At 42.1% G+C, this 27,581-nt stretch overlaps 2 protein-coding genes across 3 annotated transcripts in view; both read left to right on the top strand.

Annotated features, from left to right (window-relative positions):
* The window catches only part of LOC136857723 (uncharacterized), a 135,437-nt gene extending 132,877 nt beyond the window's left edge, over positions 1–2,560 (top strand). The window contains exon 2 of one of the 2 annotated variants that reach the window (XM_067148247.2): positions 807–2,560. In XM_067148247.2, the coding sequence (XP_067004348.2) occupies positions 807–2,072 (1,266 nt within the window). In that variant the 3' untranslated portion in view covers positions 2,073–2,560. The remainder of the gene's footprint in view (positions 1–806) is intronic. The other variant, XM_068225288.1, reaches the window with a different exon arrangement.
* An 8,920-nt stretch (positions 2,561–11,480) lies between these two features.
* The window catches only part of LOC136874601 (uncharacterized), a 34,175-nt gene continuing 18,074 nt past the window's right edge, over positions 11,481–27,581 (top strand). Inside the window, exon 1 of the mRNA XM_067148237.2 lies at positions 11,481–11,547. The gene's annotated coding sequence lies outside the window, so the exon portion shown is untranslated. The remainder of the gene's footprint in view (positions 11,548–27,581) is intronic.

The following is a 27,581-nucleotide window of genomic DNA, read 5'->3' as shown; positions in this document are numbered from 1 at the left end:
CAGCAGTAGGTAAAGATTGTTTGTTACAAGGATAATGTTCAGCTAGAGACGTTGATTACCCTGAAATTTACGTACGATGACAAAGACATTTACAATAAGATACAAAAGGTGAAATCTAGAAAAGCACATGCTTTTGCGGTTTACAGACGTGGATAGGGTGGCCCTGACGGTGATACAGGATGTATCCGTGATGATGTTACAGACTTTCAGGGTAGATGGATCAATTTGAGATCCGTAGTCCGGAAAAGATCGAGTCAAAAGTTAAGCAAAATTCTACTCATTTAAGTCTGTTTACCTGCACTAGTTTCATAAGCTGCTCCATTTGCAACAAATGTTCGAAATGCCCCCACCGCCCCCTGCGTCAATGCAGGCATGGCATCGTCGCACGAAGTTCGGTCGTACCCCTTCGAATATCCCCGGTGTCGTTTGAACAGCGTTGCAGTCAGCGAGATTCTTATTAATAACTTTTGAGTCGAACGTTCCCGGACTACGGTTCCTTATCTGAAATGGATCCATCCTCCCGAAAGTTTGTAACATCATCACGGTTACACGCTGTAAAATAATCAGCTATGTGGGAAACGACGAGGAAAGGAAAGAGATTGTAGTAAGTGATTGGGAAGTACCAGATGGTTGATAAGACAGGCATGGAATTTATAATATTTCTGGTGATATACTAAAGGCAATGGGTTGGGATATAAGGATATATCTCTTTGATTCAGGCTCTAACAAAAGAAAGATTTATTGTACTTTAAAGTGTATCGTTTGTCTGTACTGAGATGATGATTATTGCAATTTTAAAATTCTAGATGGCTGAGCAAGAGTTCACCACACCCAGCTGGTTAAATAATCGGTTCCTGGAGGAAGTGTTGTCGTACTCTGGAGACAATGTCACGGTGACAGGACGAGAAGCGAAGCCTGCTGTGCCTCGTGGTCAGAACTACTTGAGCTGTCTTTACCGGGTGCTGGTAGAATTCTCCATGGGACGTCGAAGCTTTACTCGAAGTCTAATAGTCAAGTGTTATCCAGTAGGAGAAGTGGTACAGATGTTGTGCTCAGAGTTGGACGCCTTCGACAAAGAACGCACTATGTACCAGAAGACACTCCCGGATATGGAACGCATATTCCACAGAGCTACACAACTAGCAGAGAGCTTATCAACATCCAAGAGCCTCCAATGTCCAATATTTTCTGCCCGATCCTTTCACACTACACGAGTAGGTACTTTGATATTAGAAGATTTGGCCTCTCAGGGGTTTGTTAGTGTTCCCAGGCAATCACAACTCGATCTACCTCACTGTTTAAAAGTTATGGAATTGCTCGGAAAGTTTCACGCTGCATCAATTGCCCTCCATGAGAACAAGCCTGATGATGTACGAAGATACAAAGAGCGCCTGTTCATTGAACAAAAAAGAGACATTGCAAAATACATGCTAGAGCCTACACTGAAAACCTTAGCTCGTGAAATAAAGACTTGGCCAGGATATGAAAGATTTGCGAAGAAGATATGTAATATGTCTAATGTTGGAGTTCATAGAATGATAGAGTTATTCAAACCTGAAAATAGTGCATTCAATGTGTTGAACCATGGAGATTTCTGGATTACTAACATCATGTTCAAATATCACAGTGGCACGAAGGACATCCAAGAAGTACGACTGGTCGATTTTCAGATCAGCAGATATTGCTCTCCGGCTATAGATATAATTTACTTCATGAACACAAGCCCGCAGGAAGAAGTTAGGTTGAAGTACGAGGACAAGTTGATAGAAGAATACTACACGTCTCTTGTAAGTAGCCTCATACTCTTGGATCTCGAGGACAAGGTAGTTCCTTTACAGATGATCAGAAATGAGATCAAGGACAAGGCGTTCTATGGTGTCATCATAGCTTGTACCATATTCTGTAATGTGCTAGCCGATGATGATGTCATACCAGATTTCAGCAAACTCACTATAGCGTCGTTATTAAATTCTGAAGGGGAAAATCCAATGAAGCAAGCTTTCTCAGGGACGCTATTCAGAGAGCAGTTTCAAAAGCTGTTGCTTAAATTTGAACGCGAAGGCTTACTGTAACATCCTACATACTTTACATTAATTACATGTACGGATATTTGAATTTGATGTAAGAGAAACATTTTTTGTTACATCCTTTGGGTTGTTTTTTCTTCCAGCAATGGCCAACATTTACCATTGTCTTCCATTCTACGAGTGTCTTCCCTTCTTCAGTGACTGCAGGGTCAAGCAACTATCTACCTCTAGCCACATGAATAACACTTCGAGTTTTTTCCTACTTAAAATGTTGTATCTAGTTTTATGTTTAAATAATTGCTAATTGTTTATTATGGCATTTTATTTGGAATTTGCAATATGTTACTTTACTACTGTATATTCAAACATAATTTATTCTCTTGGTTTCTTCAGAATGTACAGAGAGGAATCTTACTTCCATCATTTTCATCTTTCTGTACTTTGCCCATCCTTATAGAAAATGTCAATAAGCAATTGCGATAAAGATTCACCAACACAGAAATATGGATATCAATAAAAACATCTTATATATTGGATGAAACATTTATATTATTTACATAGTACAGAAACATGACAGACCTAGAAAGTTGGCCGTGTAGTTAGGGTCGCACAGCTGTGAGCTTTAATTCGGGAGATAGTGGGTTCGAACCCCACTGTCGGCAGCCCCGGAGATGGTTTTCCGTGGTTTTCCATTTTCACACCAGGCAGATGGTGGGGCTGCACTTCAATTAAGGCCACATCCGCTTCCTTCCCACTCCTATCCTATCGTCGTCATAAGACCTATCTGTGTCGGTGTGACGTAAAGCAGATTGTAAAAATGAAACAAAAGCAAACATGAAACATGTCAGTGTACTTCTAGTGTATAGCATCTTAATATAGTCTTCATAGGATAGCTGACAATAAACTGGAAACACTAAACACGAGGGGTCCTTAATATACAGTAACTTTGCCGTGCAGCTCTGTTAACATTGTCATCTGATATAACTGTAATGCAAACATCAAGAACCTACCTAAGCTATCGCTTAACACAGCGATGAGATTATTCAAAGGCCGCAATAACTCCAATTGTCACATACGGAGTCGAAATAATCCGGGATAACCCGACAATTAGTGACCAGGAGAAGATAGAGGAAGTTAACGCAAGATTCCTCAAGAAAGCCCTAGGAGTAGGTAAATCGGCACTCTCCAGACTAGAAGTTCTGGCCGGAGAAACCTTTTTCATTGCAGATCTACGACTCAATCTACCGTTGCCATCTACTGTCCTATACCAAGCACTTCAGAAAAAACTTCTAAGGAAGCGCGCCGAATTCTACGCCAGTGACGCTATGATCGAACGTAACAGGACCAAATAACTTCAAGAACAAACACCATGTTATAACCGGATATGTGATAAAACAAGCGTCTCGGTGATTCTATCAAGTCAATGACCACCGATCTGCATTTAGTGCTTTAACTCAATTGGCAGATTCCCTAATCTTTTTTAAAATGATTTCAAATCACTTGGGAAAATGAACTTAATTGATCACGTGTGACCACAAATAATAAAAATTACACAAATGGGGTTCGAACCCACTATCTCCCGGATGCGAGCTCGCCCGGTAACTGAGTTTACTTACTGTGTATCTACTGTAAGTCAAATACTGTTCGAAAAATTTCTAAAAGATTTGAAATTATTTAAGACTGGATAAACAACCGATAGGCTATCTGCCACCTGGGTGACTGCCCTAAATGCAGATCAGGGGTGACTACTTCTAGATTGGTGAAATTTGGTGAAAAGATGTTCAACAATCTAGACTATCCACTATTATTCGTTTCCCTCATACCACAGCGGATATTATTGACGACCAGTATGGCCAGTGCTTAAGGTTTCTGCCACCAAACAGCAATCATATCTAGCCTAAGTGCATATAACTACCGGTAGCATAATATCGAAACGAAAATGTCATTTTATATAAACAGGACATGTTACTCTGCATCCATCAGTAAAGCATCGACGGTAAGTATTTCAGATTATGCCGTGCAAATATTCTCCATATCCAATATTATCCATGGTGACGGGGGACGTCGTTTCTTTATGTGTAACGTACGCTCACAGAATACGCTAAACCTAGAGGTAATTGCCAGTGTACAAGTACCTTTCTCTTAAGAAAGAGGAGGATTGAAGGATGGGTGTTCTGAGGACAAGAATCTTCCTGGTTCTCTGAATACGCGTGATGCCATATTTTCTTGAGTGCTTTGGAATCTTCCATTAATTAGCCTACGTTGAAACTCACGAATACATATTTATGATAGTTTTTAAGCTGTCTTATTCTTGTGGATAATTATGATGACCATTAATGACCCTACTATATTCGAAGATATTTCAAAATTAATTAGTGGAAACAGCAAGAATTGCTACACAGTAATCGTTCGGTTCTAAATGTGTCAAGCGAATCTAATCACATCTTTCAAGCTGTGGGCCGAGACGGATATTGCATAGGTCCATATGAAGTTTTAATAATAATAATAATAATAATAATAATAATAATAATAGTAATGATAATAAACCGAACGAGTTGGCCGTGCGGTTAGGGGCGCGCAGCAGCTGTGAGGTTTCATTCGGGAAATAGTGGGTTCGAACCCCACTGTCGACATCCCTGAAAATGATTTTCCGTTGTTTCCCCATTTTCACACCAGGCACATGCTGGGATTGTAACGTAGTTAAGGCCGCGGCCGCTTCCTTTCCATTCCCATCCCTCTCCTATCCCATCGTCGCCATAAGATTTATCTGTGTCGGTGCGACGTAAAGCCATTTGTATAATAATAATAATAATAATAATAATAATAATAATAATAATAATAATAATAATAATAATAATAATAATAATAATAATAATAATAATAATAATAATAAAGGATCATTTGTCTTCTCAAACACTATTCAGATCAGTTACGAGTATTACGTAGAGTGATTCGCATGCTAGAGGTTTGAAACTTTTGTCCATAAAATCGTAAGTTGCTTCCTGTGTAGATAAACGAAATTCGGGAGGCGTGTTTGCATATCTGAAAGGTGACGCCTATTCGAATTTGCGCGCTAGTCGACGAAGAGTGGTGCTAGTAGGGCCACTATGACCTTGCAAATCAAATTTGTTTTAAATACGCGCTGCACACTTCATAAGCGTTTAGTCATTGTCCGGTGTTGACATGACGGAGATGAGAGTCAAATATGCCTTTAAGAAGACGGAAAAAAAAAAGCAGTATCAACAGCTTACTGAGTTTGAACGTGGCCGTGTAATAGGGCTACGAGAAGGTGGATGTTCTTCCTGTGATATTGGAGAAAGACTTGGCAGGGATGCATGCACAGTGCATCGGCGTTGGCAACAATCATAACGGGAAGGCACTGTCTCAAGAAGTCCGGGCCACTACGGAGAGGGAAGACCACTGTTGTTCGCTCTATGGCTGTGGTGGATCGTACTACATCTGCAGCAGCCAGTATAGCTTAAGTTGGCACCAGAGTGACAGCGAACTGTAAGAAACCGATTACTTGAGGGACAGCTCCGAGCCAGACGGCCTGTAGCGTTCATGCCACTAGCTACGAATTACTGCCATCTGTGACCAGTGGTATCAAGCTAGAGCTCGTTGGAAGGTGGAGTGGAGATCCGTTGTGTTCTCAGAAGAGATCCATTTCTCTCTTGGTACCAATGAAGGCCGTAAGTTGATAAGGAGGAGGCCAGGTGAGCGCTTGAACCAAGCTGTCTGCAGTGTCGACACACTGGATCTAAACCAGAAATTATGGTCTGGGGAACGAGGAGCACTCTCGTCGTTATCCCAAGAAACTTGACAGCGGATTTGTACGTCAGACTGGTGTTTGAATGGGTTGTGCCGCCATTCATTCGCAGTGTTTAAGTGAGTGTTTACCAACAGGATAACGCTCGTCGTCATACTGCAGCTGTCACCTAACGTGCTCTACAGAGTGTCGACCAGGTGCCTTGGCCTGCGAGATCACCAGACCTTTCGCCCATTGAGCACGTATGCTACATTATGGAACGAAAAACCCAGAGTCATCCAATACCAGCATTAACCGTTGCTGATTTGACTGACCAAGTGCAATAGGTGTGGAACTACATCCTACAAAATGACATATGGCACTTGTACGACATAATGCATGCACATTTGCATGCTTGCATTCAAAATCGTGGCGACTGCAGCCGTTATTAATGTACCACTTCTCGCGCATACTTGAACCTGTGACTTGGAAACTTTATTCAAATAAATACGTTACCTAGGCAATTGCTTAGCCTAAATTTCATTCCTCTAAACTAATGTCTTCTTGGTGTTGGGATTCATTTTCCGCCAGTGTATATAAAATAGGATTTCCTCATAGTCAGTATTGACACCGCTCCCTTTCCTCATCCATGCTCGATTGTACATATTCCTACGAATTATGAACTTAGGTGGCGTCGGTAATTGTCTTTCTCTATTGACGCACAGTAACAGCATTTTAACTGAAAACAAGCCAATCTGTGTTTTTCCTATTGCTGAGTGCGACAGTCGTTGCCACGTGTTGACAGATTTGGTTCTTAGTTTAAACGCTCTCACTGTATTATATCCGTTCTACCCTTGATTGCACACATTATTTCTTCCATAATTCTCCAAGAAAGGAGTCTGATAGTCTTAGATCTAGAAATCTTGATCGCCAGATATTCTTTGAGATAGTTTGGCCTTCAACAAGGGTTTCAATTTCGAAGTCTTGTTGAAAATATTCATCAGTTACTTCAATATCTGGTAAGTGATTGACATTTAATATTTGGACCTATACTTCCGTGTTAACGGTCAATTAAAGAAAATAAGAATCATATTTCTCATTCGAGACACTCTGCACTACGATCCGATCTTTGCAATTATAACATGAGTTTTTCTTCGCCGTAAAAGCATGTTTTTTTTTTTTTTTGCTAGGGGCTTTACGTCGCACCGACACAGATAGGTCTTATGGCGACGATGGGATAGGAAAGGCCTAGGAGTTGGAAGGAAGCGGCCGTGGCCTTAATTAAGGTACAGCCCCAGCATTTGCCTGGTGTGAAAATGGGAAACCACGGAAAACCATCTTCAGGGCTGCCGATAGTGGGTTTCGAACCTACTATCTCCCGGATGCAAGCTCACAGCCGCGCGCCTCTACGCGCACGGCCAACTCGCCCGGTTAAAAGCATGTTTTGAGAGCTGATATAACCACTCGGATGAAAACATGCCTTATCCCAAAACAACGCGAGGCCTAACATCAAGAATTCTGTAAAAGAAAAGGAAACTTACACATGTCACACTTAGTTTACTATTCTTAAACACATGGCACATAATTGCATCTCTCTGTATCGTGGAATATCGGATATTAGTATCTTAGGAAATTCTTCCTTATAATATTGATAGAAACGTCAGTAATAATTCATTAACAGCTCCACCTTTCATGTGACAAATCATAGCCGTAGCTGGAGTCCCTCATATCTTCAACTTAAATACTGAACTTTGGCCTGGTTTATTCAACCTTAGTTAACATTTAACTGGATGTTAAAATAATTTAACAGTGAACTTAACCAAATTAGCATTTAATCAACATTGGTTTAGACTAACAATCTGTTAAACTCTCAGATACCATAACTGCCCAGTTTCAAGCAGTCAAATTCTCTGTTAGCTCAAAATATGGCAGGTGCATTGGATGCAGAACATCTGTATCTTGAATATTTGGAATATAATAGGCCTTTTCCAGAAAGAGTTAGAAACAGAAAAAATGATTTTCATACAGTTGTTTCAGTTGCTTGATCATACTTTGGTTAACGTCAGTACGCACATTGAATTCACTACAAATTTTCTGCCAGGCGTCACTTTTAGTTTGAGCACGGATCCATTAGTTTGCTTACTTTCTATAATAAGTATATACTTGGAAATAATTTCCGAAAGAAGAGAAATTTGAATCACACATTCTCGTCTCGGCTTTATTTTTTCATATTGGTCTACAGCGAAACAGAAAATTCACGGTCAAGACAAAAAATTCGAACAAATGTTGACTTCATGGGTATTGGTTTACAGCCGTATTCAAACAAGAGCACATCGGAGCGCGCTCAGGAGTTGCATGGTTCTGTCACTGCTTTTAGATTCTCACTGATCATGACTCTTGTAAGAGTTAACACTGTGTTAGCTAAGAATTCTCAGGAAATGTTGGATAAATGCAAGAATGTTAACATGCTGCTAAATTTTTAACGCCATGTTAACAAACAGTGCGTTAGTATTCGTTTAACTGAGACTGAATAAACCGGGCCTTTGTAGAATATTGACGGACAGATAGACAAACCTGCAACTAAAAATTGAATGAGTAAATTAAAAATAAAACCCGCCAAGCCGCAGTAATAAAACAGCAGAAAGAAGCGGTGCCCTGTTTTAGAACCTGAGAAATTCCTTGCGCACATCTATATATATATAAAATAAGAGTTTTGTCTGTACATTGCTCAGAATTTGAAAAGAATGGTATTTCTGTATCGGCCATATTCATAGTAACAAGGAAATGCACGTTTTACTTTTCCGTAATTTCTGTCTGTCTGTCTGTCTGTCTGTCTGTCTGTCTGTCTGTCTGGGGTATAGTGCGCATTGGTATCACCTAAATATCACTATAAAATTTGTCACAAATGGAACATAATAATTACTTTTACACATATCAAGTGAAAAATCCCTGGCAAATTAAGAAATATATGTTTTGGGGAGAATATTAATACGTACTTTACCACTTTACAAGTACATTTGGTGTTGCGCTCACAGTGACACTCGTATGTCTTTTGTCTTACACTTTGAACAATTTCGTGTGTGATATCTGTGTTCACTGAAGATCTTTGCTTTCGTTTCATTATTCACTTGTCAATGACATCTTTTCATGAATTGTATCGCGATATGCAATATTTAATAGGCGACAAAATGGTATGGCCAATGTACATAAGAAAAAATTCAGTGGACTAGTGATTTATTGGTCCAGGGATCGAGCTACTTTCGTTCGAACAGAAATAAAAATATTTATTGGTCCAGGGATCATGCTATTTTTCTTTTGACCTACATTTTGCTGTTTGTACTGGCCAAAGATAATGAGAATCTACAGACATAGCACTCCCATTCTACGGTGCTAGCCCTGGACCTGAAGAAAGTAACAAAAGACGGCAGCAGCAGCGAATGGGCAAAGATAATGAGAATCTACAGACATAGCACTCCCATTCCACGGTGCTAGCCCTGGACCCGAAGAAAGTAACAAAAGACGGCACCAGCAGCGTAGTACGACATAAACCAGTCCTGTCTACAAGCCTTAAGTATGTTTTCATATTTCTCAAATAACGACGGTATTTCTTAATTTGCCAGGGATTTTTCACTTGATATGTGTAAAAGTAATTATTATGTTCCATTTATGACAAATTTTATAGTGACATTTGGGTGATACCTTTGCGCATCATACCCGTCTGTCTGTCTGTATGTATGTACACGCATCACGAGAAAACAGCTGAAGAGAATTTAATGAAAATTGGTATGTGAAGACGGAGGATGAGCCGCTACAATCTAGGCTATAAATAATCTTACTCACGCTGAGTGAAATGGTAGTTTAGGGGAAGGCCCAAAATTGAATTCTCACATATTTATAGTATTAGTGATCCTATTGATAAATACTACATAACAAAAGATATATAGAATTAAATTTCCAATCATTTATGTCATACATTGTTACCGTACCATCTTTGATAACACATATATTCATGAATTTGTATTTTTGTTGCCAAGTCCATATCAACGCCGAGCCACGAGAAAATGGGTTAACAGAATTTAATGAAAGTTGGTAGATAGAGTGGGGGAACAAGAAACTACAGACCAAGTTATAAACAATTTTATTCGCCCTGTATGAAATTGTAGTTTAGGGGAAGGAACCTAGAATTTAATTTTTAAATACCTATGTTATTGGTCCTATCGAAAAGTACTGCATAACAAAAGTTATAGAGAATACAATTTCCGACCATTTATGTTTTATTCAATTTCACCGTACCGACCACGACAAGAGTGGTATTTCAGAGTCAGAAGAAAACTAAATGTGAAGGCCTACAATATTGAAAGAGCATAACATTACATTGACCATTGTTTGTGGTGATGTTCTTTGTCTCGTATGCTGCCGCTCAACTCGGATAGATGGGATTACTGCTGTGTACCGAGTATAAAGCCCGACTGAATACTGGCGGGAAATAGCTGGGGAGTTAGAAAACTTTCTTCTTTAGCATGTCATTCCTCTGGTTCATACATTTTCTGATACCGCTCTGCTGATACGTAACTCACTGGTTCATCATAGTATTCCAGCTATTCGATCCCTACTCTGACATGCTGGTTTGAATGAGCAGTGTGCACTTTTAAGGCAAAGGTTCACTTAGAAGTAGTAGTAGTAGTAGTAGTAGTAGTAGTAGTAGTAGTAGTAGTAGTAGTAGTAGTGGTATGATCTGGTCTAGAATTACAATTTAGGCATATTCCAAATTATAGCACCACATTTCACTGAGTAACTCAAAATTCAACCCTGAAAAGAGACGTTTCTTAAAAAGAACATCTTCCTCTTCACTTTTATTCAATTCTACATTCATTTTATTCAAAATTAGCAGTGAAGAGGAGGTTTCTGCTCTGGCTTGGAGGAAAAATTTGCCTCCAAGTCAGATAGATTTTTCCGCCGCCAGTGTAGTGAATTGAGATTTTCCGACTCATCGGGTACTCCTAGAAAACACATTAGTAAAAGGGCATAGTTTCTGCCCTGGGAATCTTCACTATTCGACCCCCCTCCCGAAAAATGACGAAGAGTATTCACGTATCACGGCTGTCTGCGGCCTGGTTATTCCAGCTCTGGAACTTCGGACTGTTAGAATGGCAGCGTAGTGTTGTTTGTTAAAAGTGAGAAAATGTGTGGTTTTTCATGTGATTATTTCAGGTGAAATCATTGGTTTAACTCGCGCCATTCCTACTGACATCATTGTAATGACCTACTGTATGTTCATTTATGTTGGGAAAACCACTAAGACAGTCTGTATGTAAAAATGCAGGTGGAGAGTGAGTGTCTGCCATTATAATGAAAACTCCCCAACCAGATTGTTAATGATGGTAGGCAAACGGGCCTACCATTACAATAAAAATTCCCTAACGCAGTCTGCATATCAGAAAAGATGTTTGGTGATTTATCCGTCGCGGTTCTAGGGTAACAGTATAAGCTATGCAATTTAATACAGTTTTGCTCACAACGTGTACTCTGCCTAACCTACAATTCTGTATACAATGTAGAATTCCGTAGCGAAGCACGGGCACATAAGCTAGTCGTTATTAAGAGAAGAGACTTTATCTCCCTGCTGCTATGTACACATGCGGTGAAAAAGCTAAGTTTGTAAGGCACGTTAAGATAAGATGGTTTTGATCACTTTACTGGCATTGCCCTCTCAGTCGTCTTGTAGGAACGTTGGCGGTGCACAGCTTTCTCTTAATCTCTAGCTAGCTCCACAAGGTACGTAAGTGCTATCAACTAAGTGTCCACAAGAATGTAGGCAAAAAGAAACGATAATGTGTCATTACAACAAACTTTCAGTACGAGTTAATGTCTACTTAACTTACATAACAATGTATGTTCGAGATATGTATTTTTAGAGTGAATAATATTCTCGAAATAATTATCTAAAGACATGGAACTAGGTTAGTGGGATAAACATTCAATTCCACGATTGATTTAATGGTAGTCGTAACAAGATTTGAGGCAATCAATAACGAAAATTTACGGAATACCACAGCTATTTGAAGTTCGTTCTTGGACACAGCATACCGACACTGAACTCCTTAAACATTATTATTATTATTATTATTATTATTATTATTATTATTATTATTATTATTATTATTATTATTATTATTATTATTATTGTTGTCCGACTCGTTGGCTGAATGGTCAGCGTACTGCCCTTTCATTCGGAGGGTCCTGGGTTCGATTCCCGGCCGGGTAGGGGATTTTAATCGCTTCTGATTAATTCTTCTAGCTCGGCGACTGGGTGTTTGTGTATGTCCCAACACTCTCCTCTTCATATTCACACAACACACCGCACTACCAACCACCACAGAAACATGCGGTAGTGATTACCGGTACATCCCTGGCGTCAGGAAGGGCATTCGGCCGTAAAACAGGGTCAAATCCACATACATACATACATACATACATACATACATACATACATACATACATACATACATACATACATATATATATATATATATATATATATATATATATATATATATATATATATATATATATATATATATATGTGTGTGACGCAGATCGCACCCGCGACCCCACAGGTGCGGGAAAAGCGGTCGAAAAAGAAGAAAAGAATTCTTCTTCTTCTTCTTCTTCTTCTTCTTATTACATTACAAAATCATTAATTCGCACCCCATTAGTCCATTCGCTTAATCCAGGCAGCCGTTTAATAATAATACATAAATGCAATTACAGTATAAAGCTGAGTTACGAATGCAGAAAGCTCTGAAACGGATGAATATGACTAAGATAAAGCAGGTGATATTATTAATCCTAAGCCGAAATTTAGTGAAATTAAAGACCATCTAAACATTGCCATTAAATATGTTGAAGATAACAACGATGAAAACATATCTGCATATTGCGAACATTTGAGGCATCTGCGTGAGTTAATTATTAAAGAAATTAATGTCCCAGGAAGGCAACAAATGATCGACAGTTTCTTCAAACTAGTAAGCGTGTCAAGTGTGGTCAATAAAGGTGTGCTTTGATTGCCATGTTCTAATTCTGTACTGCACTAGTTATTCTGTATTTTGTAGAGTCTATACTGTGTTGCATTATATCTTGAATATTACATAACCTTTATATTATTTCTTAAATTTAAAATACTGGATGGTGGCATCTCGTCAGGGCTGCAGCGCAGAGTTATGAGGTCTCGACACTCAGCCATGAGCAAAACGACTAATGATGATTACAATACTGTAAGGAGCTGCTATGTCAACTACTGCTATTTTTTTTTAATATGTGGAAGATAAGGTTGGAAATCAGAACTGAAAGAGCTTGTACGATAAGATGAATCAAGTGGAAGCTATTTGCAGAACAGTGAAAATGAAAACCTACAACCTGTTATCCAGTCAGTGACCGGGTCAGGGACGGAATGAATGAAACCGAGGATAGGAATTGTGCCGGCTGCCGAAGCCTGTAGCACTCCTCTGGGGCAATGATTAATGACTGACAGATGAAATGAAATTATAGTGGAGAGTGTTGCTGGAATGAAAGATGACAGGGGAAACCGGAGTACCCGGAGAAAAACCTGTCCCGCCTCCGCTTTGTCCAGCACAAATCTCACATGGAGTGACCGGGATTTGAACCACGGAACCCAGCGGTGAAAGGCAGACGCGCTGCCGCCTGAGGCACGGAGGCTGTTGCAGAACCGTATTGACCCAAATTAACATTAAGTTTACCTATGGAGAAGGCTAGGACAAATTAGAGATCTATTTAAATTTACAGAGTATATAAGCTGATTGACAGTGAACAAGATAACTATTCGCGGAATAGAGAACTGTGTTAACAAATTGTATGTGATGTTACGACATTTTACTAACAGAATGTTACATTTCTCGAATGTCCGACTTGTTGGCTGAATGGTCAGCGTACTGGCCTTCGGTTCCGAGGGTCCCGGGTTCGATTCCAGGTCGGCTCGGGGATTTTAACCTTCATTGGTTAATTCGAATTGCCCGGGGGCTGGGTGTTTGTGCTGTCCCCAACATTCCTGCAACTCACACATAGCACTATCCTCCACTACAATAACACGCAGTTACCTACACGTGGCAGATGACGCCCACCCTCATCGGAGGGTCTGCCTCACAAGGGCTGCATTCGGCTAGAAATGGACATACGAATTAGAGTTCATTGAAGAAAATGATGGCCTAAATACGCTGCAGAGCCGACCGCTCGGAGGAATCGAGACGGAGTCCAGAACATCATAGGAGAATGTACTCCTGGGCAATCCTGAGCTCATTTCCAGAACCAACATGGGAAGTACAAACCCAGGATTTTAACCAGGATAACAGTCGAACGTTGGGTACGGACAACTCAGGATATGATAAGTTTATCAATTTTTTGTTTCCAATTCATGTTCATTGATATTTGAGTGCTAAATGTTATATTCATGCATTTCCTTTTTGCCGAACTGCAATAACAAATACATAAGTAACGCATTAAGTTACATAGCAAGCTTAAATAGGAATAATGAAAGAGGCTAAAGACAACACAGTTTAAATTATTATTATTTTATAAGTGTGAAGGTTCCCGAGTTTATGAGGGACGGGTTGTTTTTATAATTTGATAATTTATAATTATAAGTGTGAAATTCATTAGGCTCATTTAAAATTAAAAAAATTAAAAAATTAAAATATGAGAAGGTTTTGGGCAATTAAGGCGAACTTCAGCTGTATAAGTGATGATGTACCATTCATAGCCTACAGTTCAGAAGTATTCGCAAGCCAATAATTTCAGGCCATACATATTATTCAGTTATACTGTGAGAACTTCAATAACATTTCCAAGAAATGAATATCTTTGCATCGTGGACGAAATCTCGTTGAACACAGAAGTAGGGTCTTCTTGTTTGAGATCAGGTTAATTCAAGAACAGATAGGCTACTTGGTTAATGTGAAAGGGTAAACAATGGTTGGAAGATTTATGAGATAATATTTGCTCCACTCATTTAAGTTTGTATATTTAATTTAATATATGAATCAGACCTTAGAATTAGCCCGGATTGTAATCCAAGTCATATCAATGTAGCCTATAAGTTTATTTGAGTTTGTACTATGAATAATAGAAGTTACGTAAGATAAGTAGAATGATCAGATTCTTTTTGGGAAGGTTTAGTTTTTTTAAAAAGAATGAATCCAATTGAGAAACGTGATTATTGGCTAGAAGTGTTAGTGCGGGTAAAATATGATAACAGTGTTCCTGATGGACATATGTAAGCATGTGTCCTCCACATTATCCATTTCTATGTAATATTCTATGTGATAATTATGGCGTGTTTTCACCCTCTATATAAGTTTAACAATTTAGTGGCACATTATTTCGATAGGATATTAGAATATTCTACATTTAATTTTTTAGGCGGTCGTGCCCTAGTTCAAGGTAATACTGTATTTAACTCGTTACTCTTTCTTGGTGATAATATCACTCCGCTTGTATTTCTGATCCCATTTGAACCTTGAGTTTAAGATAATTTTTGGATGCACTGTTGAAGAAAATAAGAACTCATGCAAATATTTTAGAGAGCACCGCTCATAAGCCGAGGTAAGTTATCTGTGCTGACATTTCCTGGTCACAGGACGGGCATAACACTATCACACCATAAAATGATCGTTCTTATACTTATTTTTTATTCGTCAGAGGAGCGCGTAAGCGCACCGTCATTGGGACATTAATTAAACGCCCCCTCTCAGGGGGTGTCCAAACAGTAACAGAAAGGGGCGACTTGTCCAACGCTGCAATTTGCAGACATCGAAGTACAGTACATGCCTCCATGTAAGAGCCGGAACAGTTCACAATTGGTACCAAACCTCTCCCCCCCCCCCCTCCCCCCATGGCGGACAGCCCCGAAGGGCCATGGCCTACCAAGCGACCACTGCTCAGTCCGAAGGCCTGCAGATTATGAGATGTCCTGTGGTCAGCACGAGGAATCCTCTCGGCCTTTATTCTTGACTTTCGAGAACGGGGCTGCCAACTAACCGTCAGATAGCTCTTAAATTAATGTAATCACGTAGGCTGAGCGGACCTCGAAAGATACACGAAAGAAAAAAAAAAGACCTGACCTGGCTTGGTCTGGTCGGGAATTGAACCCGGGGCCTCCCGATATGAGCAGGAACGCTATCCCTATACCGCGGGGCCGGCACAGTAGTACTAGGTCGGGACTACCTATTTCTTCTTCTTTTGCCCTTTTTAGACATCCTGGTAGGGGTCACGAGTGCGAACTGTGTCGCTCATTTGGACTGTTTTACAGCCGGCTGCCCTTCCTGACGCCAACACTATGTGGAAGGAAGTAATCAATACCAATGTTATTGGGTTTACGTTCGATTGACTACTTTACGGTTTTCGGAGATGCCAAGGTATCGGAATTTGGGCCGCCCCATTTCTTTTCTTTCTAATCTGTTTATCTTCCAGGGTTGGTTTTTCCCTCGGACTCAACGAGGGATCCCATCTCTACCTCCTCAAGAGCAGTGTCCTGGAGCATGAGACTTTGGGTTAGGGGATACAACTGGGGAGGAGGACCATTACATCTCCTAGGTGACCTCGCCTGCTATGCTGAACAGGGTTCTTGTGGAGGAAGGGAAGATTGAAAGGGATAGGCTAAGAAGAGGGAGAAAGCGGCTGTGGCCTTAAGTTAGGTACCATCCCGGCATTTGTCTGGAGGAGAAGTAGGAGACCACGGAAAAGCACTTCGAGGATGGCTGAGGTGGGAATCGAACCCACCTCTACTCAGTTGACCTCCCGAAGCTGAGTGGACCCCGTTCCAGCCTTCGTACCACGTTTCAAATTTCGTGGCAGAGCCGGGAATCGAACCCGGCCCTCAGTGGGTGGCAGCTAATCACGCTAACCACTTCACCACAAAGGCGGACCGCAGTTCGTTTACGCACTAGTAAATCTACCACCACGAGACTTACAAATTTCAGCACCTCCAAATAGTCTACCACTGGATTGACCCGGGATCGAACCCGCCAACTTGGGGAGGTGGGGAGGGAGGATGTATTCTCTATTCCGTGTTTCTATGGAGTTTGGTAGTGTGGTGTGTTGTTTGTATATGGAGAGGCGTGTACTACGACAAACACAAATACTTAGTCTCCGACCCAGAGGAATTAACCGCCTCAGCTGAAATCCACAACCCGGCCGGGAGTCGAACTTAGGATCCTCTGAACCGAAGGATGCGACGGTTAATAATCTGCCAAGCAGTCAGACGACTGTGGTACAAATGTGTCAACCAATTACTTCAGATTTTTAAAATCACAACTGGAGTGTTGTCTGAGTAGATAGAAGTATTAACATAACGGTACAAACTGCCTCTTACTTGTTAGTCTGATTCATAGAGTTTGCTAACCTTGATATGGTAGATATTAATATACCACTTTATGCTAAATATACTGTATATATTTATTGTAACTATGATCGCCATGTTATTATTTCTTGAGAAGGGAAGGTGACGACAAATTTATTTCTTAGCTTTCTTCAAATGAAATTGTGACACTAGTCGCTAACATCTCCTATACATATGTTTTTTTTTCACCTTTTCGTTTTAATTTATTTTTACAACTGGCTTTGCGTCGCAACGACACAGATAGTTCTTATGGCGACGATGGGATAGGAAAGGGCTAGGACTGGGAAGGAAGCGGCCGTGGTCTTAATTAAGGAACAGCCCCAGCATTTGCCTGGTGTGAAAATAGGAAACCACGGAAAACCATTTCAGGGCTGACGACTGTGGGGTTCGAACCAACTGTCTCCCGAAAGCAAGTTCATAGCTGCGCGCCCCTAACCGCACGGCCAACTCGCTCGGTGGTTTTTAGCTTTAAGATGACCGCCTCCGTAGCCTAACGGTTATCACTATTAGCTGCCGTACTCGGTGGCCCGGGTTTGATTCCCGGTACTGCCAGAAGTGTATGAATGGCCGGAGGGCTGGTCTTCTTCTTCTTCTTCCTCTTCTTAATCTGTTACCCTCCAGGGTCGGTTTTTCCCTCGGACTCAGCGAAGGATCCCACCTCTACCACCTCAAGAGCAGTGTCCTGGAGCTTCAGATTTTGGGTCGGGGGATACAACTGGGGAGAATGACCAGTACCTCGCCCAGGCGGTCTCACCTGCTATGCTGGGACAAGCAAGGAAGTGGGAAGGAAGCGGCCGTGGCTGTAAGTTAGGTACCATCCCGGCATTTGCCTGGAGGAGAAGTGGGAAACCACGGAAAACCACTTCGAGGATGGCTGAGGTGGGAATCGAACCCACCTCTACTCAGTTGACCTCCCGAGGCTGAGTGGACCCCGTTCCAGCCCTCGTACCACTTTTCAAATTTCGTGGCAGAGCCAGGAATCGAACCCGGACCTCCACGGGTGGCAGCTAATCACGCTAACCACTACACCACAGAGGCGGAGCGGAGGGCTTGTATGTGGTTAAAATGGTACATGCAGCTCATCTCCATTGGTGGTGGTGGCGGCGGCGGGGGAATGGGGTACTTTACTTTTACCTTTAAGATAGGTCCTGATGTACACAAAATACAACATATAGTCCTGCCCCTTCTCGCCCTGATTGGAGGAGTAGCAGCACTACTTCCCTCGCCGGTCTGGGAAGCTCAGGCGGTAGAGCGCTGGCCTTCTGAGCTCAAGTTGGCGGGTTCGATCGCGGATCAGTCCCATGGTATTTGAAGAACCAATCCAGTTGGCCTTACGGTTAGGTCGCGAAGTTGTGAGCTTGCATTCGGGAGATAGTGGATTCGAACCATAGTGTCGGCAGCGCGGAAGATGGTTTTCCGTGTTTCCCCATTTTCTTACTAGGTAAATGCAGGGGATGTACCTTAATCAAAGCCACGGCCACTTCCTCCCCACTCCTATTTCATTGTTGCCAGAAGACCCATCTGTGTCGGTACGACGTATAACAAAAACTGTAAAAACTTGTATTTGAAGGTGCTGAAATATGTTAGCCTCGTGTCGGTGGATTTATTGACACTTAAAGAACTCCTGCGGGACAAAATTCCGAGCATTTTGGCATCTCCGAAAACCATAAAAGTAGTTAGTGGCATGTATAACCAAAAACATTATTATTTACTACTTCCTTAGCTATGTGACATTTGCTCTAGTTAATCTCTTCGTACTTTTTGAAGAAGCTTACTACTTAATTTCGATTAGAAATACGCATAACACTACGAAAATAAAATATTAGTAGCCGGGCTGAGTGGCTCAGATGACGGAGGCGAATGGCCTTCTTACGTCAACTTGGCAAGTTCGATTCTGGCTCAGTCCGGTGATATTTGAAGGTGCTGAAATATTTCAGCCTCGTGTCGGTAGATTTACTGGCACGTAAAGGAACTCCTGCAGGCTAAATTCCTGCACCTCGGCGTTAAACGTAGTTAGTGGGACGTAAAACAATAACATTATTATTACCGGTATTATTATTATTATTATTATTATTATTATTATTATTATTATTATTATTATTATTATTATTTGCCGGCCCTGTGATGTAGGGGTAGCGTCCCCGCCTCTTTCCCGGAGGCTCCGGGTTTGATTCCCGGCCAGGTCAGGGATTTTACCTGGACCTGAGGGCTGGTTCGAGGTCCACTTAGCCTACGTGATTAGAATTGAGGTGAGATGGCGGCCCCGGTCTCTAAAGCCTAGAATAACGGCCGAGAGGATTCGTCGTGCTGACCACACGACACCTCGTAATCTGCAGGCTTTCGGGCTGAGCAGCGGTCGCTTGGTAGGCCAAGGCCCTTCAAGTGCTATAGTGCCATGGGGATTATTATTATTATTATTATTATTATTATTATTATTATTATTATTATTATTATTATTATTATTATAAAACATTAGTGACATTCTCACCATTCGTTGAAAGCTTCCATTTGCGATGTTTAACACACTCCACTTGTTCAGCTATGATGCCTTCCACCTTCTTGCTTCCGGTACACATCAGCAAAACGGCGACAGATGCATGGTGTTCATTCGTTTTTTGATTAAGTACTGTTGATTTCTTATGTCAGACTCGTGTTTCCATTATTCTACTTAATGATACGTTGAGTATTGTTCTTTTACATAACACAGATGAGATCTAGTAGTTACTGTTAATACGTTAGTAAACTACTTTGTGGTCTAAATATCAATTTGTGGCCTATGTGCGCCACGTTAGCCATTGGGCGTATACTCGATGTTATTTCGTGCACACATCTTTCTGTATATCAGGACATATTCTAAAGTCATTCCCGTATAGGCTTCGAAAGACCTGTGACGTCGGTTCTTAAGAGGGGTACAGTGGTTAGCTCTATGTTCGGCCGCCTCTGCTTCCACGATTTAACCTGGTACTCATTTCTCATTTAAGCTGACAATGGGAGGTCGGCATGTGGTTTTCTAGAAAAGTGTTTAGATTTGGAGGATTTGTCCTTCATTAAAAAAAAAAAAATATGTTAGCATCATAGGGCAATGGGCCTTACCTTGTTCAAAATTTCTTCCTTTCGTTCTTTCTTTCTTTCTTTCTTTCCTAATCAGGCCACGGCCGCTTCCTTCCCATTCCTAGGCCTTTCCTATCCCATCGTCGCCATGACATATCTGTGTCGGTGCGACGTAAAGCAAATAGCAAAAAAAAAAAAAAAAAAAAAAATCTTAATCTGTTTACCCTCCAGGGTTGGTTTTTCCCTCGGACTCAGCAAGAGATCCCACCTCTACCTGCCTCAAGAGCAGTGTCCTGGAGCTTCAGACTCTGGGTCGGGGATACAACTGGGGAGGAGGACCGTTACCTCTCATAGGCGGCCTCACCTGCTATGCTGAACAGGGGTCTTGTTGAGGGACGGGACGATTGGAAGGGATAGACAAGGAAGAGGGAAGGAAGCGGCCGTGGCCTTAAGTTAGGTACCATCCCGGCATTTGCCTGGAGGAGAAGCGGGAAACCACGGAAAACCACTTCCAGGATTGCTGAGGTGGGAATCGAACCCACCTCTACTCAGTTGACCTCCCGAGGCTGAGTGGACCCCGTTCCACCCCTCGTACCACTTTTCAAATTTCGTGGCAGAGCCGGGAATATGAACCCGGGCCTCAGGGGGTGGCAGCTAATCACACCAACCACTACAACACAGAGGCGGACTTAGGAAAAAAAAAAAAACTATACTAGTTTACATTTCATATTGCCTCAGCTGGCAGCGCGCCGGTATCTCACCGCTGGGTTCGTAGTTCAAATCCCGGTCACTCCATGTGAGATTTGTGCTGGACAAAGTGGAGGCGGGACAGGTTTTTCTCCGGATACTCCGGTTTTCTCTGTCATATTTCATTCCTGCAATACTCTCCAATATCACTTCATTTCATCTGTCAGTCATTAATCATTGCCCCAGAGGAGTGCGACAGGCTTCGGCAGCTGGCACAATTCCTATCCTCGCCGCTAGGTGGGGGCTTCATTCATTCCATTCCTGACCCGGTCAAATGACTGGAAACAGGCTGTGAATTTGCATTTTTCATTGGATTTTTAAAAATATTCCAGATGCACATTTTACGTAAAAATTGATACACAATTATATTGGACTTTGGATGTAAGTGGTTTTGGAAGAGTAGAATTGTTTTAGAAATTATTAATGCAAGTCTTCTCTTTGAAAATAATATTATTGTACTTTCAAGATCATACACCAACTATTAATAGAAATATGTGTAAATAAAGTTCCCATTCAGACTATGTGTTCACAGTACCTCACAGTATGGGAGATAGAGCTCATATTAGGGAACATACAGCTCATCGCACATCGTTTTCAAAGGGGCCATCGTTTCATTCATCAGAAGCGTCCTCAGTTTATCCAAGTTTATCTTCACAACATGGTATCAAATTTCGGTTGCGCCATTCAGAGCCAAAATTCTTTGTAAAATTCTGTTTTATATCTATCACTTCACTTTTGGATTATTACTTACACCTAGTCCTTTAACTATCGAATTCATGTTATTCGGTCCCTTTCTTTCTTTCTTTCTTTCTTTCTTTCTTTCTTTCTTTCTTTCTTCGACCACAGACCATGGTGCTCTGTGCAATAGGTTGCCTCTCCCTGAACACTACCCTGTCCACTTTTTAAGAATGAACCTCTTCACAGTTGCAAACTTACAGCGTCATTACTGAGAGGTTTTGATGGTGTTGTGTAGAGCCATTTTCCACTCTTGGAAATTAAAGTCAACACCAGGTCGACATGTGGTTCCGAACTTCCGAGAAGTGAAGAATTGATCAACTACAAACAGAATTCTATGAGCACTTCGATAATCCCTTTCACTTACAAGATTTCCCGCCGAACTCTAAAAAGAGCCGAATCTATAAAACATTATACAACTATAAGTTTTAAACATTCCTTTAATTCGTACATATAACTCCATGGCCTATGACAATGCATCTATTTCAAGGTAAGATTTTATCAGAATACAATTCTATGAAACACTTGTTTATTTTCTCGGAAGATAGGACGTTATCTCCATGACCACTTCTCTGTAACTTACGTTACTTTTATCACTACCTGACGATGTCAAAGGTGTCTCTGTACTTTGTGATATACTAGTCTGTTGAATCTCGCAATCTTATGAATCAAATTGCAATATCACATTATATACTCATTGACAAAGAACTATCACACACCGAGGAGGAGTTACTGTTTTGCTGCAAGACTCAGCACGCAGTTACATCTCATGATGACAGTGAAATGATTAGCGTAGTGACGTGAATAGTTGAACGGCCTTGCCAACAGACACCGTGAGCATGCTGCCATCGTGGCCTATAGACAAGTAGGGGCTATTCGCACGTAGTGGAACACTACTTCCGGCAACCTCTTTCAATACCACCATCACACCGCCTGGCCAGAGAGAGGGCGGCACCCTCTAGGTGGCCCGCCCCACCCTTTTAGGGTGAGGATTGAAAGCATTTAGTATTGTATAGCTTACTGTTGTAGAAAGATCTTTGACCACTCGACATTCCTTTACGCGTCAGTCGAAGAGATTTCACCCAATTAGATCAGAGTTTGAGAGGGGACGCATTATTTGAATGCTCCAGGTGGTGGTGATTATTGTTTTAAGATGAAGTACAACTAGGCAACTATCCTGTATGTAACACTAATCAGAGAGAGAGAAAAAAATGGAAGGAATCCGACACTTCGAGAAATGAACATATCGGCCAAAGAAAGACAAGAGCCAGAAGAGACACCCTAGGCCTCGAATGCTCTAATGACGTCGAGGTAGAACAAGAACAAGAATTGACCAAGGGAGGTCGGATAGGGTAGATGAAAGTAAGGAGCCTGCCACAAGTAAGTGGAAGCAATGCCAGGACTCAGATGAGGGCCCCGAGGTCGCCAACCTACGCGCCCAAGTTAACAGACACTGGAGCCCCTTTTAGTCGCCTTTTACGACAGACAGGCGATACTGTGGGTGCTAATTCTACCACTCTCACCCACTCGAGGATCGAATGGCTGTATATACGAATTGCTCGTCGCCTTAGACGTTCTGACCAGGCTGTTAGGGCGTGTTGGGACCATGGGTGCGAAAGAGCACACCTGGGCTCAGATGCCCTGAACTGACCACCAGGAAAGGGGACCGCTTCATCCTTCAACAAGTACAAGCACATCCAAGCAGTTAAGTCGTTCGCCTCCAGGCAATAGTATCACCATCGTTACAGGCTCCTGTGTGTGCTCGAACCATTTCCATGAATTTGACTGAAGGAAATTTAGTTTAACGATATCCATTACGTGTCCTGTCACTGAAACACACTCAGCTAGTCTCCTTTTACAGTGCAGTGGTGTCGTAAACTACAAGCCTGGACTACTACGGACAGGAACCGGGTTATCTATAGCGACGAATCCGGTTCTCTCTGTACAATAACGATGACAGTTTTCGTGTCTGCAGGCGCATGGTGTGTGCCTCTGTCCTGCCTTTGTTATGGAGTGTCACCCCCCCCCCCCCCCCTGTTGGTGTACTGGTCTTCGAGGGCCATCGCATACGACAGTCGGTCTCCCCTAGTAGTGTTACGAGGAACAGACAGCACAGCGATATGAGCAGAACACCGGCCTCAAGTGTTGCCCTTGATGGCAGGAGGACAATGCTCGGCCGCACATAGTAAGGGTGTCGCAGGAAGGCAACATTGCCACACTTACATTCATTGCGTTCCGTCTGCGTATGACGTCACGCTGGTATCAATCAATCAATCAATACTGATCTGCATTTAGGGCAGTCGCCCAGGTGGCAGATTCCCTATCTGTTGTTTTCCTAGTCTTTTCTTAAATTATGGCAAAGAAATTGGAGATTTACTAAACATCTCCCTTGGTTATTCCAATCCCTAACTACCCTTCCTATAAAGGAATATTTGCCCCAATTTGTCCTCTCGAATTCCAACTTTATCTTCATATTGTGATCTTTCCTACTTTTAAAGACACCACTCACAAGGGGGCATTCCCTACTCGTCACCAAGGATTTCGCTCAAATTTATAGAACATGCAGGGCTTCGCTAGAAATGAAAGCACCCGAAGTGGGAACTCCAGATGGCCAAGCGTATCGAAAATAAAAATAAAAATGTTGACGCGCTCTCGCATCGTATACGCCACTTACGTTAGTGCTCTCGCCGAGCAGTTGTTGGCGTAGCGGTAAGAGCTTGGACTAGTAATTGGATGGTCGTGGGTTCGGCTCCCCGTGTGGAGAACATTTTTCTCAATTTTATATTATTCATTTATTTTAATTAATTTATTTATTTATTTATATGCAAAAGGCATACAGGACGTCATTTTTTAATGAGCGCACAATTGTAGAAAATTTGGAGTTGCGAACTTTCACGACGTATTCAAACAGAAATTCTTATTTTTTCTCCTTTATTGGCTATCTCCCCTCCTTGGGGAATGTGCCATAAACGTGAATAGTCGTTTCGCTGTAAGATTCGTTTCCACCTGACAAGTGAAGGTTGCTCCTGGCGGCGGTACACAAACAATAGATTCTTGGCACAGGTAAAAAAGACTGACAATGAAATCCCAATTTTTTACCTTGTATATGCCTTTTGCTGTCCGCCTCTGTGGTGTAGTGGTTAGCGTGATTAGCTGCCACCCCCGGAGGCCCGGGTTCGATTCCCGGCTCTGCCACGAAATTTGAAAAGTGGTACGAGGGCTGGAACGGGGTCCACTCAGCCTCGGGAGGTCAACTGAGTAGAGGTGGGTTCGATTCCCACCTCAGCCATCCTGGAAGTGGTTTTCCGTGGTTTCCCACTTCTCCTCCAGGCGAATGCCGGGATGGTACGTAACTTAAGGCCACGGCCGCTTCCTTCCCTCTTCCTTGCCTATCCCTTCCAAACTTCCCATCCCTCCACAAGGCCCCTGTTCAGCATAGCAGGTGAGGCCGCCTGGGCGAGGTACTGGGCATACTCCCCAGTTGTATCCCCCGACCAAGAGTCTGAAGCTCCAGGACACTGCCCTTGAGGCGGTAGAGGTGGGATCCCTCGCTAAGTCCGAGGGAAAAACCGAACCTGGAGGGTAAACAGATGATGATGATGATGATATGCCTTTTGCTTATAAATAAATAAATAAATAAATAAATAAATAAATAAATAAAATGAATTATTCACCTCTTTGCGTGATTGGAATATGAATAATATACTAGTTGACAGAAAAAAAAAAAACAGTCTCCACACGAGGAGTCGAACCCACGACCACCGCATTACCAGTCCGAGCTCCTGCCGCTACGCTAACAACTGCTCGACGTGCGCCCTAACGTAAGTGGCTTATACGATACGAGAGCCGCGTCAACTTTTTAATTTTCGATACGCTTGGCCATCTGGAGTTCCCACTTCGGGTACTATCATTTCTAGCCAAGCCCTGCATGTTCTATAAATTTGAGCGAAATCAGTGGTGACGAGTAGGGAATGCCCCCTTGTCAGACTTATTCGTCTACTGATGTCGTTCCACGCCATCTGGGTGTTCCGGCGAGGCGGGAGAAATGCACGTGTAAGCCGCATTCGATTGACGTAATGTTTATGTTGACAGGTGTGCGCATTGCTAGTGAAAGCATTTCTTAATCTCTGTAAAAGGAACATGAAATAATGCCGAGTTGTGCCATGTACGGTTGCAACAACTCACAAGATGTAGCGAGCTCGTGGGTCTGTGCCGAAGGGTGGGCAAGTTTAATTTAAAGCACTGTAAGTGTTGATATTTAAAACTAGCTCGTTTGTTGTGTCATAACAATTAAGCTGCATAACAGTGAAATATTCGTTCAATTCGTTCTCATAAAATTTGAAAAATTGGAATGAGCCTACACGCATTTTAAAACTATGAAATATTATAGGTCCGCCTCTGTGGTGTAGTGGTTAGTGTGATTAGCTGCCACCCCCGGAGGCCCGGGTTCGATTCCCGGCTCTGCCACGAAATATGAAAAGTGGTACGAGGGCTGGAACGGGGTCCACTCAGCCTCGGGAGGTCAACTGAGTAGAGGTGGGTTCGATTCCCACCTCAGCCATCCTGGAAGTGTTTTTCCGTGGTTTCCCACTTCTCCTCCAGGCAAATGCCGGGATGGTACCTAACTTACAGCCACGGCCGCTTCCTTCCCTCTTCCTTGTCTATCCCTTCCAATCTTCCCATCCCCCATCAAGGCCCCTGTTCAGCATAGCAGGTGAGGCCACCTGGGCGAAGTACTGGTCATTCTCCCCAGTTGTATCCCCGACCCAAAGTCTCACGCTCCAGGACACTGCCTTTGAGGCGGTAGAGGTGGGATCCCTCGCCGAGTCCGAGGGAAAAACCGACTCTGGATGTTTAACCGATCAAAGAAGAAGAATATTATAGAATTATAGAAATGAATAGAAAACTAGATAACATTTACGAGTTGAGATTATTATTATTATTATTATTATTATTATTATTATTATTATTATTATTATTCGCTAATCGGCCAACCAGAGACCACGATAATTATATATTCTGGCGTATACTCAATTTTCGACTGATCCAGTAGGTTTTCATTAGCTTGCTGTTTCGAACACGGCATTCATCCGACCACTTTACACCAGTTGCCCATTTCTCATCTCGACAAGTCCCAAAAGTAACGATGCTTGTTCTGAAAAGGTCTCGTTTGTGTGCGTCTTCTGGTCGTAGGTCCATTTCTTCGAAGTCTTTCTTGACTTTCACTTTCCAGGAATTTTTGTTTTTGAGTCGAAATTATTCAAAATGCGTTTTTTTTTTTTTTTTTCCATCAAGAGGCCTCCATCCCTCGTAAGTGACCGTAGAAGCGAGTCCTGCGTTTGCGCATTTTTTTTTTTTTTTAATTTCGTTAGGGCCATCTATGGACCACGGTGCTTGTGTTTTAGCTGTTTCTAGATGTCATCGTCGTTGTTTGCCACAACTGGTGTTCTTAGCGGTTGGTTTGGCAGCTGTTTTCTTGTTGGTACTTCGAGCTTTCCTGATGGCCCAGTAGTCCTTCATTTCCCGGCTAAATTCAATCTTACGTTCCTCAGACCATTTCCTGGTCTCGTCTTTTGGTTTGTGGGTAACTTCTGTGAGGGATGTTACAAAGGATTTAGTTTTAAGAGTTGTATGAGATTTACTCCGATCAGCTATGTCGTTTTGATTTATATGGAGTTACGAAAGGTCCTTCTCCACTTGCTTCATCCACACGAATCCAGTAGGGCTTTGCCCTTGTTAGCAGCCTTGAAGATCCTATGGGATAACCTATTTGAGTCCATTCTGGATAGGTGTCCGTAAAAAGCCAGTCGCCTTCTTCTGATGGCATCTATGAGATTTTCTTGGTGTTTACATAGCTCACGAT

Source organism: Anabrus simplex, chromosome 1, assembly GCF_040414725.1.
Source record: "Anabrus simplex isolate iqAnaSimp1 chromosome 1, ASM4041472v1, whole genome shotgun sequence".
Lineage (NCBI taxonomy): Eukaryota > Metazoa > Arthropoda > Insecta > Orthoptera > Tettigoniidae > Anabrus > Anabrus simplex.
The sequence above is the reverse complement of the archived record's forward strand: the minus strand, read 5'-3'. Positions and strand labels throughout refer to the sequence as shown.